Raw genomic sequence first — 17,795 nt, forward strand, 5'->3', positions numbered from 1 at the left:
GTGAATTTCAAAAATGAAATCTGGATGTGAAGACACTTTAAAAGAACAATATGCAATAAAATTCTGTTTTAAACTTGGAAAAAATGCCACAGAAACGTATGGAATGCTTCAGACTGCTTTTGGATCATCTTGCATGAATCGAGCATCAGTTTTTTAGTGGCATAAGAGATTCAACACAGGCAGGGAATCTGTGAAGGAAGATGAGGGGTGTAGGAGAAGTAAGGAAGTCAGAACACCAGAACTGATTGGCCAAATAAAGAATTTCATGGATAAGGACTGTCGTGTGTCTATAGAGACAAAAAAGACACAGTTTAATGTCAGTATGAGAATTGTACACACAATTATTCATAAGGAACTGAAGATGCGGAAGATTTGCGCAAAGTTTGTTCTAAGGGTGTTCCACTCTTCTCATACACTATTTGACCAAGGTAGGCATCAAAACAGTTCCTCACCAGACCTTGCTCCCTGTGACTTTTGGCTATTCCCTAAGCTCAAGGAAAACCTTAGAGGCTGTCATTATGAGACAATTGAGGAGCTGAAAGACGCTGTGACGCGGGTCATTAATACGCTCACACAAGAGAATTTCCATGGAGCCTTCCAGAAGTTGCTGGAATGTTGGTACAATAAATGCATTGCCCTCCATTAACGAACTATTCTAACTTTTCAGAGCAATTAACCAAAATTTCTTTTTTCTTTGCTATGGGAGATAAATGCTGTGCATTTTTTTTTAGTGAGTTTGTGTGTAGAGTTTACCTCATAAGACGATTATGTATGATGTTATGACTTGTGTGACGGTTATGTGTGATGTTATGACTTTGCGAGTCGGACTTAGGGTTAGTGATAAAAATTTTATTAACAGCCCTTAAAATTTAGCATGGCCCAGAAATGGGTGACCATTTTGCGATAGGAAACTGATCCCTCATTTTAAATTTTTAAACTAATTGTTTTTTTTTTTCAACTTGTTCGAGTGTTTACATGTAACCCCCTCGTTCCAAAGTAGAATTTCAGGGTTTTTTTTTTTTTGGTTTTGTGTGTGTGTGTGTGTGTGTGTGTGTGTGTGTGTGTGTGTGTGTGTTTTGTGGGGATCTGAAAGTGTTAATCTACAATTATACTGTTTCATTATAAAATTTCATTAGAAACGTTATTTTTTTTCATAAATCTTTAGCCATAGTTAAAAATTAAGGTACTTGTGTAACTACCGTAAAATAACTACTGTATTATTTAGAAATCCATTCTTAATATCAGGAAGGGCAGTTTTGTGATTATTTTGTACTTTCGCCTGACAATTTAATTCACAAAAGATACCGTAAAACTTGACTTTAACTTTAAAATCCTATCTAAAACATAGCACGGTCCGTTTTCTGTATAAGTACCAAAATCAATTTCGCTAAAAATAAAATGCTTATTTAAAATATGAGTCAAGATAAAAAAAAAAAAGAAGAAATATACCAAGAGAAAGTTTTCCGGCTTAATTTTTAGAACGGGATTTTCGTCAGGTACAAAGATCAATAAAGCCGGTGTAGTTATCTCCCTTGTTTTTTTATTCTCTAGTTTTTCTTTCCTTCTTTTTCTCCTTTCGTTTCCCCCTCCCTCTCTCTTTCTTTTCCTTCCACTATTTTTAAAGGTCAGACTAGGTTGAACGCTCTTTCCTTCTTCTTCTTCAGCTTCTTTCTTTTCCTCTTCGATGGATGAGAAAGACACAATTAGAGAGGAAGTAGAATAATGCTGAATTAGACGCGGCGTTTAGTCTTGGTTTATTATTATTATTATCTCTCTCTCTTTTTTTTTCGCGCGTTGTGTGAGAAAGAAAAAAAGAAAAGAAAAGAAAGGCAGACAATATCTAGTCTCTTTCTTTATCACCCGCGTGTTTATTAATTCATCAATCATTGCGACCGACCTGTGATGCGGTGCGACCCTCATAGGCGCACCACCATCTTCACAGTGAAAAGAAATAAGAAAAAGAAAAAGAAGAAATCTTAATTAAGATATATATATATATTTTAAATACAAAAAAAAAAAAAAAAGGTCCGAAAATGATGTCCATTGTGGTGAATCTCCAACACTTTAGGTGGCTCGTACCCGGTTTCGTTATTGTCGGGACAGCGCCGTGTTACCTTGCTGCATGGGGCGCTTGGAGGTTACTCAGTGCGGCCCTGCCCCACAGAATATACCAACAAGGAGACGATACTCTCTGGTCTGTTTATCAAAGACTCGTTCTTTTTTTCTTCGAAACATATTCAGGAACAGAGGTAAATATCCATGTTTTTTTTTGTTTTTTTTTTAAATCCTAAAATATTTTTAATAACTTCATTGCGACTCTGCGAAATTGACTTTTTAATGGGACCTTAAAAATGTAACAATATATAGTTAACGTTGTTCCTGATCAGATTTGAATGGGCCAGCATTTTATTTAATTTTCGACTTATGAGCGATTATTAAGCGTTTCCATGCGAGGTTTGTGGTAGATGTGATTCTTTTCGGTTCTAATTGAACAGAGTGAGCGTACGAATTCGTTTGAACTGAAAAAAAAAAAAACCTCTTCAAAAAAAGGTAAAAACTCTTCCAGATAGGTAGAAGAGTAATTCATGTTGCCTTTGGTAACTAACACACGCACACATATATTGGCCACATTTTCGTTTTGTTTATACTGATAAATGCCCAAAGGTAACTGAACTCTACGGTTAACCCTAAGTTCGGCTGGCAATGCAAAAAACAAAAAAACAAACAAATAAGAATAAACGGGAAACTTGTTCACGACGTGGGTGTCTAACGGGACCGTTAGATGTCAACTGTCTTTCAACGTTCGGACAGTTTCTGTTTAGTATCCATATAAATGATGTTTATGAAAAACTTACATAAACCTCATTGCAAATGTCTAAGATAACGGCACAAACGCCGGTAATTTATTTTTAAAAAATCGTAATTTTATCACAAGGAATTACAAAAAAAAAAAAAAAAAATCCGCATTTTAAAAAGTCTAATATTAAACTTTATAATTAAAGCATTTAATTTAATCCCCTTATTTTCCTTAGAAGATACAAATAATTTTAGGTTTCAATTTTTAAAAGAGGGATCACATTAAAAAAAAAAAAACAAAAAAAAAACGGTACTCTGCATAATACGGATAGTACTGTTTTCGAGATAGGGGTTTGATAGTTAAATTTAACTTTTGTGGTGTTTTTTGTTTATTAAATTGTTAGGTGAAAGCACAGAATACTCACAAAGAAGCGCCCTCTCCATGTTAAAAATGGGTTTCTGAATGTTATCTCTGTACGGTCCGTATTCTGCATAAGTACAAAAAATGACTCCTTCCTTCCCTTATAGTAATTTTTCAGTTTTTATTGTTAATACCTGTGCAGAATTATAACTGTTTAGAACCCTAAATTAACCCTAATTCTATGTTGGAAAAAGTGTTCGGTTCGAATTCTGTAGAAGCACTTTTCAATAACTTTAATATTTGATAGATTTTTGGGTGCTACTGCTAGGGCACTTACTGATCCGTCCGCAATTTTTTAAATCGTATTTCCAAGTTTAATTGAAGTTTTTTTTAATTTTTTTTTTTTTTATATATATATATATTCAATTGTAAAGTTAAAGTATAGAATAGGTAAAAAACATCTTCCCCTCCCCATGTTAAGAATGGCTTTTAAATAACGCTATTTCAGCACGGATCAATAAGTGCACGAGTACCTATTTTTGAAAACTGGAGACGAAGTGTGGAAATATTAATTTAATCGCGAATATTCCGTTTGGTTGCAAAGATTAAATACTATTTAAAAAAAAAAAAATAGCACGGTAACAAAAGTGCATAAGCACCAATTTTTAAATTTATTTTTATTTAAGCAATTTGAGAACAACTAATTGTACATTGAAAAAAATAAAAGATAAATAAAAGAGCACCCACCAGCACCCCCTCCACTAGAACGGGGAGCCAGATGTACAATGGCTTTTAAACTATTAGCAAATACGTATCTATTTACATCCGATAATTTTCTAAATAGAGAAATGAAAACATTACGTTAACAACCAGTTTTCTAATTATTATGTAGCAATTAGATTACATTAATAAATTTTAACCACATAATACTGTAATCAAATTTGATTTTCAAGATCCTATTTATGCTGAATACGGACCGTACTGAAATAATATTTAGAAACTCATTCTTAACATGTAGAGGGAGGGCTTTAAGTATCTTATATTTTCACCTAACAATTTAAATCAAAAGATGCCGTAAAAACCTATAACTTGGAAATTCTAACTAAAAAAAAATAATTATACAGTCCATAAACTGTAGAAGTCTCCCAAGTCCCAATTAATTGATAAAAAAAAAGTCTGCATTGTGACTTTTTTTTTTTTTTTTTACTTGAGTATAAAAGTTCATTTTTATTTTTACAAAATTTGAAAAATTATTTCTGAAAGTTTTTGTCATAAATTTAGTGAAATATTTTTTCGGTATTATTATACAAACACCGTGACAGCGTTAGGGTTAGGGTTGGGGTTAGGGTTAGGAGTAGGGTTAATTCGCTGTCACGGTGTTTGTATAGTTTTACCATTTTTTCTTATCATGAAATTTCTTTTTTTTTTTTTTTTTTTTTTCCTTTTTTAATATAAGTTTAAGAATGTGAAAATTCCTTAAGGATTAAATCAAAAATAAACGGGAAAATACCCCCTCCCTTATTTGTGCCTTAAAAATTCACAAATTATCCCTTTTTAACACCTGGTTGAAAATTTAGATTGTATGCCCCCCCCCCTCCTAAAAAAAACCCCGCATTATTTTGTAGATTTCGAATAAATCTACCGCCCCCCCATGAGATTCTACTTCTTATTTTTTTTTTTTTTTTTTTTTTTTTTTTGGTGCTTGCTTGTGCATTTTTGCCACCGCTATTTTTAAATAGTTTTTTTTTTTTTTTTTTTTTTTTCCGGTTAAATTCAAGTTTCACGAAATTGTTTTTAGTATATTGTTAGGTGGAAGCACAGAACAGTTACAAAACGCCCTTCCCACGGTGACAAAAGTGCACAAGTACTTTTTTTTTTTTTTTTTTAATAAAGACAGTTTAAAAGCTTAAGCATGTCGCGTTGGAACGAAAATAAAAATAGTCGTCGCATTCGAGTTGAGCCGTGATAATCGCTCAAATTGAACATTAAACTAAATACTGATAGAAAACCCAATAAATTTCATCAATCGTGCAAAAATGTTATGTTCTACCAGTATTTGTAATTTTCGATTTTTGAGCGATTATTGAGGCTCCACTAGCTCTCTAAGACGACCATTTTAAAAAAAAATTTTGTTGTTCGTTCGTTCTAACTCGACAGGTTATACACTACCTTTTATTTGTAACAACAAAGTGTAGTTCCTGTTCTGATGATGCATTTCACTTTTTTGTTCTCGGTCAGTGGACAAAATCTTTCATGACTGAGACCATTTTTATTCCTATCGGGAGAGCCCTTTTTGGGAGCTGGACTTTTCCCACATTAAAAAACTGACATTATCTCTGCTCTCGTAGGGAGACAAGTAACAACAAGCACTTTAAAATAAGTTAAAACACAAAACCTATCCAGGTAGGTAGAAGAGAAGACTAATTCAGCTTACCTTTTGATATTTATTTCTTGTGTATTTTTTTAACACAATTTTTTGCTTAACTATTTTTGAAAAGCACCATAAAAATATTTGAATAGGGAATGAATTTTGTGTATGAATTTAACATAGCCCCCCCCCTTCATATTTGGTGCATCGTTTTAGATATTGTTGCTATGGGAGATAAATTCTGTGCGTGTTTTTATTTTATTCGTTATTTTTAGATGATTGCGTGTACTTTTATGACCTTGCCATTCTGATTTGGGTTTCTAACATTTTGTTTTTGAAAAAAAAAAAAATCAAAACTAATTTTTTTTTTTTTTTTTTTTCTGTTTATAGTTTTATTTTTACTTCTGGAAAAATCCATCCCCCCCCCCGGAATTATGCGGTAAAAATAACCCAAATGGTGACGCCTGTCGAAATTATTTCGAGGAGAAAAACATTTTGTCTTTAAAATTTTATTTTACTTAAAACAAATTACAAATCAATAATTGATGTTCGATTGATTTGTTTTTATCGATATTTTGCTAGCGAAAAAGTCCACTGCGACAGAATGGCGTTTTCAGGAGAAAGAAATAGGTGCGGGGGGTGGGGGAGAATATTTTCATTTTTTTTTTGTGGAATCCCCCCCCCCTTCCTTTCAAAATATGAAATTTCAAAAGTACTGAAAAATAGTGATCATCCGCGCTATTTTTTTAAATCGTATTTCTAAGTTTAATTAAAGTTTTTTTTTATTCAATTCTAAGGTTGAAGTATAGAATAGGTACAAAACACCTTCCCCTCCTCATGTTAAGAATGGCTTTTTAAATAATAACGTTATTATTTACGTCCGGATTACTCACTGCAGTGCACTCACTGCACTGCAGTGACACTGCACGTGACGTCGTGCAGTCGTGCATCGTGCACTAGTACCGAAAAATAAAAAACTATATTAAAATTTTACCCGTTGTAGTGGAGGGAGGCAGCATTCTACTTTAAAAAAATCTTATTTTCATTTAATAATTAGACGTCAAAGTTACAAATGTACCTGGGAGGGGGGGGGGCTATATATCTGTTTTATTTTTCAATCAACAACGGGGAAATATTTTATATCGTATGTAACGTACAAGCCGGTGTGTGCGTGGGGAGGGGGAAGAAATGTACCTCTACCCCACTCCGTTTCAGTTTTTTAAAATAGGATCTTCTAATGATGCAGCGAACTTGTGCGCAAAATTTGCTAATGATGATGATAATAATAAAGTACGGGGTTTTATTATTTCTGCACGACATATGTACGACAACTAATCTTGTCGATCATCTGTTCATCTAGTATTTAGGCATCTCATTCGACCAACCTGGGATTCTTATGTCAACAAGCGGCTGGTGTTAATTTAAACAAACTGCCTGCATGTCTTTTATTTATTTACTTATTTTTTTTTTTTTTAAATTTCTTATAAACATTTACTGTTAAAAAAAAAAAGCTTATAATTTAAGTAAAATTATATATTTTAACTGAATGGACTTTTTCTTTTAATCTTTTAGTCGTATTTAAAAAAATTTTTTTTATTTACCTTAAGTCTGAAAGCTTTTTTAAAAAAGCTTTTTAACATAAAAAACAAAACAAAAAAAAAACGGTAGTCATTTGTCGTGCCTAAATACCACACTAATAGAGAATCAACAGAAGCGGTTGTACTTTGTCGTACATTTGTCGTAACTTAATTTGTCAAACTGATTAATTTCATCTAACGGCGTTTTTTGTAGGTCAACGCAATAAATGTAATTTACATGATTTTTTTTTTTTTTTTTTTTTTAATAAAAAAATCGTAACTAATTTCTGTCATCCCAGCCTAGGGTCTGTGGGGGTGGGGTCTGCCCAACCTAACTCCACTTAACATTTTCATGATTAGGTATGTTTATTTACATCTATAGGAGGTTAGACATAAGGTAAGGTGGGGGAGGGGTTTGAAAAGTCGGTACGCTAAGAAATTACACTTTGACTTAAAAACGCTAAAGTAGCTCAATCGGCTTTCCCCGGTAGGAGTATCTCAGGTGATACTAAATAAACTTTAATTTAATTGTAATTTTATTGCCCTCCCTTTCTTATTCACTGCAACCTCTCACAGACGTGATGTTGCTAGCCTCAGTCTTTTCTACACGTAATATTGTTATGACATGTGTTCCTTAGAATTGTCTGATCTATTTCCTGCATCCTTTGTTCCAACTCGTTTGTTTAGACGTCTGTTATTTTTTCTGTTTAATACCTCCTTGTAATAGTTTATTCCAGTAGCTTTTCAAGAACTGCAAGTTTGTGGAACTTTCTTCCTCGGTCTTTTCAATATTATGGACACTAGGCATCGCCTGTATTTGCGACCATCATCTTTCGTTCTTGTTAGCTCCTTACATTAAGTGGCTTCATGTCTTGTCTTTGTCAGTTTCCAAAAAACAAAAACTTTTTTTCAGAAAAATTACATGAACAATTGGAGGCCCCCGACATGCTTTTACTAAATTATGGGACCATCTTTGCCTTTTAATATTATGCGTGGCAACTGCAGTGTACCCGGTGACTCAAAGAAACCCTGAAGCTGTACTTGAAACGATTTTGGTTTAATCATTGAAAAGGAATTTTTCGTTCAGATCTCCAGAAGCTGTGATAAGCCTTTATCCTAAGACGACACTGGATGCATTACAGCCGCTGATCTTTGACTAAATATTTAATTCACTCCAGAAGCGGACTATGCATGACATGATTTGGGCATAGACCAGAATTATAGTTTTCAAGGAGCTTTTCACCCCAGCATAAAGTTGTTCTCCACATGAGACTCTGCGAAAGATGTACCAGAGTCCCTTTCATCTCAACAGAAGGCATTATTCATTCAGACAGATGTCTGCAATTTCTCGCTCTCCTTTTCTGTAGCTTATTGCACTTTATTTACTGGTGGGAGGGGGGGGGCATTCCTGGTCGTAAAATACGCTTAAATATATATTAATTTATGCAGAGTTTGTATTTATTACAGAACCTATTCTTTGTGTCTGGGTGCCTGGTGTTGCCCAGAGGTGTGTTGAACAAAAAAAAGAAAAAAAAGTGGTAGTAGGCAGGCAGGCTCGAACCCGTACCGCGAAGGAAGAAAAGAATGTGAAGAAAAAAAAATAAAGTGACGTCTTTGCTGTTGCGTCCAAACTGGAAGTGGCGAAGGTTTAGATTAAGGCTAGTCAATCAAAAAGAGGGGATGACTTTCGAAAATATTGGTGGAAAAAAAAAAAAAGAAAAAAAAAGCAACCCCCTCCCCTACTTGTAGAAAAGTGCCCAGTTGAGGCTGAAGGAATTAATATTTTTAGTAAATTTTTTGATATTTGTCATCCGAAGGGTTACGCTTCAAAACTATACCGATTTTGTGAAAATCTGTCACCTTTGAAAGTTTTAGGCAGGTATACATACATACATTTTAAACACGGGAGATTTTTATTATAGACTAGCAGGACTACCTGGTGTTGCTCGAGTGTTTGGAGGTGTAAAAGAAAAGTGTTAGTAGTTAAGCAGGCTCGAACCTGTGACGCAAAGGTGGAAAAGAAAGTGAAAGAAAACGTGCCATCTTACCGCTATGCTACAAAGCCATAGGAAGTGAAAAGCGTTCAAATTTAGCGATGTCAATCAAAAAGTTGACTTGCTAAGCGAATACGCAGGTGCAGACGTAAACGTTGGCTGAAGGCCAATTCAGCTTTCCACCGTTTCATGTTTCCCCACGGTGTTGGGAAAACCAAGCTCCCCCGAAAAAGGGGAGCTCACAAATGAATAGCAATTGTCTGATATGAAAGGTATTCCCCACATTGATCAAAGCTGATTGCCTTCAAGACGTGCCGGCCATGAAGGCCAGTGAGCTGATTGATTCGATTCAGTTTCACTTTATTTATACGAAAAAGAAAAAACACTAGAAACCAGGGGTTTTTTTTTTGTTTTTTTTTTTTTAACGCTCCAAATAAATGTAGACAATGACTGTTTGCAGATCTAGATATTACAATCTAGGGAGTATATAAAAAGTTCTAAAATATAGTACCCACCCCTCCAAGAACCCTGCGGAAAAAGTCTTTGCTGGAGATACAAAAACGCACGTGGCTGTTTTGCCTTATATATATATATATATATATATATATATATATTAGTATTGATTTCAAAAGTTAAAAAATGACTTGGGTGCCATCAGCTAGTATCAAAACATTTAGCATCCCAGCTGCATTCCCTACTGCTTCAGCTATCGACAGATAGATAAGAAAGATTTAAAATCAAAGCATTTCAAGCTATGCACAAAACAATAGAAATATGTCCGCAAGTTGAAATGAACATTTTGCATTTCAACTTGTCCACATATTTCTTTACACGTTATTCATCCATCCAAACAAAGATTTTACTCGTTATAAACCATCCTTGGTGTATGATTACTAGATAAGTACAGTTTATTTTTTGGCGTGTTGCAATGACCAAAGGTTCATTGGATACCTCAATAACAGAAGACTAAACCTTTTTTCAGAAAAATTACATGAACAATTGGAGGCCCTCAACATGCTTTTACTAAAGTATGGGACCATCTTTGCCTTTTAATATTATGCGTGGCAACTGCAGTGTACCCGGTGACTCAAGGAAACTCTGAAGCTGTACTTGAAACGATTTTGGTTTAATCATTGAAAAGGAATTTTTCGCTCAGATCTTTAGAAGCCGTTTCCTCAATAACATGAAATACAGAAGCGTGTTATTCACACAAAGGATAGGCACAGCAAGCAACACGTCATGTATTACAACGAAGTGAATAAGAGTTCTCTACCTCTTCCCCTACCCCACGAAATCTTTGGTACTGCATTGGCATGGTCAAAACAGAAGGAGGGAGTAAGTGTTTTTTCGATGGAGTTTCTCTTAAAAAATCTACCAAAAATCAAGTAATTATCCGATCAACACAAAATTTTCACCGTTTATTAAAAAAAACAAAAAACAAGCTTTATAATGGTTTATTGAGATTGTCTGACTGACTTCCTCATCTTGGTTGTTATAGTCACAACGTTTCGGCCGTTTTGCCCTCCGGCCTTCATCAGGTATTTTGTATCAAACTGGGGAACCGTTTGTTAGGAGTCTCGAACCCAACCCTTTATTATTATTACGGGGGTACCGTGTTCGGACTCCAGCTAGCCTCTGGGACATAGTTGCTGATTCTCTGTTTTGAATGTTACTTTTCACTGCCTTCGTTCAGGATTGAACTCGGCACCTTTGGGTAACTGTAAACTTTGATACAACGTCTAGGACCACTCGGCCATATGTCACTAGGACATAATTTATAATGGTGTACTTTTTTTTTTTTTTTTTCATAATCGATATTTATGTATTTATTTGCCTACAACCCCCCCCCTTTTACAAATATGCTTAAAATAATCGGCCAAAACTGATCAAAATATATTGTATTGTGAGGAGGGTGTGGATTGTAGAGAAAATTTTATTTTTCATCTTTTGTGTTTTGAATTGTGAAATACGTTGAATGTTATTCTTTCAGATAGGCAAAAAAAAATATATATTTACATTATTTTTATGAAAAACACTACTTTTAAATCTTTGAAAAATAATTTTCCTTTAGTGAACTTAATATTGCTAATATACCATTAAATAGGAAATGCTTTGAAGAATTGATACCAAAAAAGAAAAAAAATCAACTACGCATTTTGCTAAAAATACGATTTCTTTTGGCAATTTCTTGTTACTAGACCAAGCGGGATATTAGGTGGAGTTGTCTTCAAAACATACGGCACCTAGCATTCCCAAAATTGTCACCCATCTAGTACTGGCCAGCCTCATCATTGCTTAACTTTGGGGGTTATGTAGGCAACACAGATATATATGTATATAAGTGAAAATGTCTGTGTTTGTACATTTCCCTGTCAATTTTCAGTCTAGAGACTAGAGATTTGACATAAGGGGTATTGTGATTTGGGGAAATCTTTTTAATCAGTTTTCGGCCAAAAATTTGGCTGACAAGGATCAAAGTTCAATGATTTGTCCTTTGAAAACTCTACCAAACTCCTCCGGCAATATTGGGTCTAAACACTTGAAATTTTAAATGTAGCTTACTTGGACATGGATCACTTTTTTCTTTTTTTTAAAAAAATTATTTTTTTTAGTCCAAAAAAATAAATATTAAGAGGATCAAAATTGGGGTTAAAGTTAAAAAATTTGACCTGTGTTCTCTACCAAATTACTCGGCCAATTTCTGATCTAAGCATTTGAAATTTTACATAAAGGATATTCATAGATAGGGCAAGCTTTATAACGGTTTGGGTAAAAAATTTGAGCTGTCAAAGTTGCAAAGATTTGATCTTTGTGGTGTCTTGCAAACTACTCAGCCAATTTTGGGTCTAAACATTTGAAATTTATACATAATGGGTGTTCAAACATGCAGCAAGCATTAGTTGATCTTTACAGATTCTACCAAATTCCTCCCTCAATTTTGGGTCTAAAGACTTGAAATTTTAGATTTAAGTAACTTGGACATGGGTAAAACTTTGTATTTTGATTTGAGACCAAAATAACAAATGTTAAGGGGTCAAAAAAAAAATTGACCCCTGCGGTCTCTACGAAATTACTCAGATAAATTTTGATCTAAACATTTGAAGTCTTAGATAAAATGTATTCACACGTAGGGCAAGTTATGAACAGTACATAGGGCCCGAGCAAAGCTGGGCTGAACTGCTTATGAAAAAGAATTAAACCTTAAATGGAACACGTATATCAAATCTGTTGCCAAGGCCGCTGGAAAAATGGTGGGATCTTTCTATCGATCCGGTAGATATCTCACTGCTGATGCTATTCTCTATCTATATAAGAGCCAGGTACGTCCAAGGATGGAATACTGTTGCCACATCTGGGCAGGAGCTGCTAGAAAGGACTTGTCCTGCCTTGATAGAGTTCAAAATAGACTTCGTAGCCTCGTAGGAGATGTCCTTTTCTCCTCTTTGCAACCTCTATCTCACAGAAGAGATGTTGCGAGTTTGTCTCTGATGTATCGTTATTTTCATGGAAAGTGTTCAACTGAACGTCAATCTATGGTCCCCCCTTGCCAAACTTTCACAAGAAACACTCGTCTAGCTGTAAACACTATCAATAATTTCCCCCACTCTTTATCTGTGCCTAAACCTAAACGTAGATTCCATGAACAAAGCTTCTTTCTTAGAACTGCACGCCTGTGGAATTGTCTTCCGTTTTCCTGCTTTCCGGCTGACTACAATATGGCTGTGTTCAAGTCTAAAGTAAATAAGTTCTTGATGAGCCGTTCCATATAAGTTATCGAATTTACCAAATTTTCATTACTAATGATTACTATATTGACCAATTTCTACTGTACACTCTTTAACCCTTATCCTTGAGTGGCCTCTTGGCCTTGATAATGTGGTGATTCCTATGTAAAAAAAACAAAAAAAACCTTTCACTTAATCATCAAATGAAATGTTAAAAATACATTAAAATTTACATGGCTAATGAAGTTTTAGTCTTGGTTTCCGTAGTTTATTTTAAACTATTATTAAACTTTTTTTTTTTTTTTTTTTTTTTTACCAGGTACTTATATTTTTGCATATTCTTATAGCAAACCATCTTAAATATTATTTAGACACCAAAAAATTATTTGGTTTAAAAAAACCTTTTATAAAAAATATTTAAGACAAAAATTGCGGTGAATGGTGTGGTTTTGGAAAATTTTGAATTCTATTAAAAATAGAAAAAGTTTTATATTCTGCTTTTCATGTGATAAAATTTAGGCTTTTATTTTTCTGGAAAAAATTCTCAAGAGTAATGGATTTTAATTTGTTTTAAAAAATAACTTTTTTCCATTTTTGCCATGCCTAGTACTGCAAGCGGCGAAGACAAGATGGAGAGAAAAAAAATACATAAAGAATAACAGTCTTTGATAAACTAATCAGGTTTCAATATGGAAACATAATGCAACAGAACGTTTGTCTTGAAAAGTCATATGGTCGGGTCATACTGTCGAGGCTGCAGGAGTTGAAGTTCTTGGCGACTAGTCTTGCTATGGGGAAGTAACTTGGTGAAGGACCAAGGCAGTTTCTTGGGGGTTCCCTTCTCCAATAAAGTGCCCTGTTCTGTGGGGATATCCAGAGCCAGACGGAAGATGACCCTCATTATGTGGCTGAGTGGGTCTTGGGGTTGTCATGTGCTGTGGGAACGAGCCAGCTGAAATTGGCTTGCCTTGTGGAGCTGCCGTAGGTTTATGTTGGGAAGCAGGACCATCTGGGTTCGGGTAGGACAGTTGAAAGAGAGCCAGAAGACAAGATGATTGGGCCCCTCTCCACTACTTGCGCGTTTTGACGAAGGAACTTCCTGTTTCTGAATGTGACACGTTGGGGACTGTCAACTCATATCATGTATTGATGGAATGCATGAACTTCAATCACAACCCTTATCCCTGAGTGGCTTCCGGGCCTTGATAAGTGGTGATCACTGTGTAAAAAAAAACAAAAAAAAACAACCCCAGTTTTGTCCCATTTGTTTGGGTAGGACCCCGCACTTGATTTTGGATTTGGACAATGTCCCCAACTTTGAGGGAGGGGGGAGCAGGTTGACCATGTGCTCCGACATCCTCTCCGTATCATGCATGTCTGTTGCGTAGGGTCTCATCCCTGGCTCGTAGTCTCCTGCGATATGGGATTGGGTTTGTATTTGCCGTGGTGTATCGGGATGAAATCTCTAATAGGGCGACTAAAGCAAGAGAGAGGGGAGGGGTAGTGTCGTGATCTGGTGTGTTGCAATATTGAAGCATGTCGTGTTAAATGATCCCGATGCATTTGTGTTGTTCACTAACATTCGTTTCAGTTTTAACACCAATCTCAGCTCTTGAATTATTCTGGCGGAGTGCTACTGATGAGTGTTTGTGGCTCACTCTCTAAGCATTTAGGAAGCACTCTGTTTTGGAGGCTGTGAATTCAGGGCCGTTATTGGAAGAGAGCTCCTCTACTATCCTATAGGTGACACATGTTTTGCGCAATATCCTAAAGAGTCTGTCTGCCCCATCAGACGTTTCCTCCACAATTGGCCAGTTGCTTTAGCGGCAGTGGTGGGCCTGTTGCTGCTTATGAAGAGGCGGCCAGCTGGGTTTCCCCACTTTCTTTGGCCTCTATGAGGAAGACTGTCTCCTTAAGTGATTGCGCTGCTAGCTGAGGTTGCTTCAGTATGCCGAGTCGGATATCGTCGTAGATACCCTGGATGAGAGAATCATGGATTATGTTGTCGCTGTAGCCAACTTGCTTTCCACAAGTTCTACAGCCTACCAGGTACCGACACACCCCAGCCAGCCCTTTGAGTCTCATGGCAAATGCACAAACTGGTTCATCCCTGTCTTGCTTCATGTTTGTAGCTGAACTCTTGCTACCATGACATTCTCCTTTCGCACAGTGAGAGTTCTTATCTTTTGCAGGACAGTTGTCTCATCGGAGTGTGCGATGGACCGGAACGTTTTTGTGATGTCTTTTCTCAAGGGGTCGTCACAGCACTCGAGGAGTTGGAAGACTGTGCCCTGTGAGTGGCAGGCAGATTTATAGTCATCCCATCTCTGCTCAAAGTAAGCAAAGTCCTCACAAACTTGCAGCCGATGCAGTGGGTCGTTCGACTTTTTCTGCCTTAGCTGGTGTTGCTGTAGCTATGACAGGTGCAAGCGGAGGGTGTGCTGTGTTGGTTTGTATGAAGATTTCCAGTGCCAGGTTACCGTTAAAGATGGTTCCATAATCTGGGGCTGTGCAGCCGATTCGTGCCATCTTCGATGTTTCTGGATATTCTTGGTCATAGATAAGTGCGGTTTACTTTTTGGCGTGTTGCAATGATCAAGAGTTTATTGGAAACCTGAATAACAGAAGAAATACAAGAGTGTTATTCACACGTAGTGAAGATAAGCATAGCAAGCAACACCGCATGTATTACGGCAAAATGAATAATTGTTCGCTAATTACAATTTCCTGTTAATTTCAGTGTTATGTGACCAGTAGTTTAAGAGTTTATTGGTTAAATATTTTCACATACATACATACGCGCATGCATACACACGCGTACATCTACTGTTTTATTTATATATGCCACTAAGTTTGATTTGCGGATTCAACGCAACCATATGTCAGTCACAGTAACAAGTTCTTTGTCTGAATGATTGTGGGCATATCCTTAATATGTACGAACAACACCAAGCCCTTCTAGTTAAGGCTCAATCCTAGGATGTGCACATCCCAGGCATTAGCTCCTACTTTAGGAGTGGCTAGCTAGTTGCCTATTGTGCACCCTACTGGAAAATGTCAGCAAGTCTGTTCTCCGCCACATATAAAGATAACAATTTTTAGCAATCAATGAGTTGAGACAAATCGGGGATGGTTCTAGTATATTGGACTCTGCTTCCCTTGCCCCTTAAGAATACGTTTTGTTTGTTGACAAATAAAACCATGATGATGTGGTTTTATAAAAAAAGTTTGTTCAAAAGGGCAGAACATAAATCTACACATGCGTAAGAATATGTAGATTTCACTATGTCCGTCGTCAGATGTGTGCTGTCCCCATTTTTCAACTGTACAGAAAAAAAATCACTCCTCTCATTTGAGTTTTGTCAGCTAAGCTAGAGGAAAGACCCCGACTGGTAGGCGTATTTTTAAAACATTTGGCCGACCTGAACGAGAATCACCCCCACCCACCCTCAAGAACGCCTCAAATAAACACCCCCAACCTCTCCATGTTAAGAACGGCTTTGGGTTTTTTTTTTTTTTTTTTTCAGTGGATTATTATTGATTGGACACTAATATATAGGGTGGAGGGGTGATTCTTGTTCAGGTCAGCCAAACTTTTTTTCTGTGCTAACAAGTCACTACTTGGTAAGGCCCATAAGCCACTCAAGGATAAGAGTTAATGAATTTGTGAGGAGGATAATGAAACAGCATAAGGATTAGTAACAATTGTTGAGACAGGTCAGAAATGAGATTATTTAAGGGGAGAGCTCAATAAGAATTTAACATTGGGCTTGAAAATAACCATGCTATAGTCGGCTGGGAAGCAACCTATTGATATTGGGTTCCACAGACGGATAATTCTTTTCTTTTGGAAAGAAGCTACTGGAATAGGAAGATGTATTAAAACAAGGTATGAGAACAGCGAAAGACAATCGAGTCAAACGAACTGGGACAAAGGAAGCAAGGATTAGTTCCAATTCTGAGGAATATATGCCATGATGGATCTTTCGTAGTAGATTCATCAGATACAATGGAAGACAATGGATGGTATTTGATCAATACCTTCATGACTGTTCAAACGTCATTGCTGAAACCTGTTTCGGACAGGAGCTGAATTGAACACATCTGTGTTGTGACGTTCTCACTGTGTGGTTAAACTGCTTTTTACCCCCCCCCCCCAACAAATAAAATCCAACAATGCTCAAGATGAACAACTAGTCAACTTTTTTCATTTAAATTCCAATCGAAGAATGGTATATGAATTCCAGTTTGCAATTCCTGTCTTTCGTTTTGAATATATTCTGCATGAGTTAAAAGAAATTTCTAGGAGGATATTAAATGGACAAGCATTCCCCTTGTAAGCTGCATATTTTATCCTTCGATTGCCAAGTTTCTGTTTATCGCCCTCTCTTATTGTATTGTTTTTAACCCTCACCTTTCACAATCTTATTCTAGACGATCCTTATCACTCTCGCTTCCCTAACCCTCACTCTCTTTTATAACCAAGTTTGTTTCTTTATTTTTTAAATTTTTTATTACATTTTCACCCCGAACAAGGCATATTGCCACTTTGTTGTAGGGGTCTACTATCAGGGACATGGGCATCAGGGGTATTGTGTAAGGGAGTTGGGCAGCAAGATGTCGGTTCACGTTACACTTGAACTTCTGCATGTCAGTACAGTTGGGGAAGCAGGGACCCGGCAGGGAAATCCGAAGTCTGGCTGTCCTGGGGAAGAAACTACTGGAGTAGAAGGCTTCCTTACATCTAGAGATCTCTGTGAAGGGATGGAATTTAGCTGCTTATCGGGTTTGTCGGGGGTATTTATGTCGAGGGGAGGGTACAAGAGGGTACAGAGCATTCACCGTTAAAGTACTTGTAGAAAAGGCAGAGGGATGCAACATTTAGTCGATGGGACAGGGGCTGAAGTTTAGATGATAGTTCAGGACCTATCAGATTGGCGACTCTCTTTTGAACCTTGTCTAGGAGCGAGAGAC

The 17,795-nt window shown here is 36.4% G+C and overlaps 1 protein-coding gene across 1 annotated transcript in view; it reads left to right on the top strand.

Annotated features, from left to right (window-relative positions):
- The first annotated feature begins 1,686 nt into the window (after window positions 1-1,686).
- LOC145296130 (1-acyl-sn-glycerol-3-phosphate acyltransferase epsilon-like) overlaps window positions 1,687-17,795 on the top strand; it is a 98,025-nt gene continuing 81,916 nt past the window's right edge. The window contains exon 1 of the mRNA XM_080142286.1: window positions 1,687-2,249. Within this exon, the coding sequence (XP_079998412.1) occupies window positions 2,034-2,249 (216 nt within the window). The 5' untranslated portion in view covers window positions 1,687-2,033. The remainder of the gene's footprint in view (window positions 2,250-17,795) is intronic.

This window comes from Euprymna scolopes, chromosome 16 (genome assembly GCF_053919585.1).
Source record: "Euprymna scolopes isolate OS-2025 chromosome 16, ASM5391958v1, whole genome shotgun sequence".
NCBI classification, from domain to species: Eukaryota; Metazoa; Mollusca; class Cephalopoda; order Sepiida; family Sepiolidae; genus Euprymna; species Euprymna scolopes.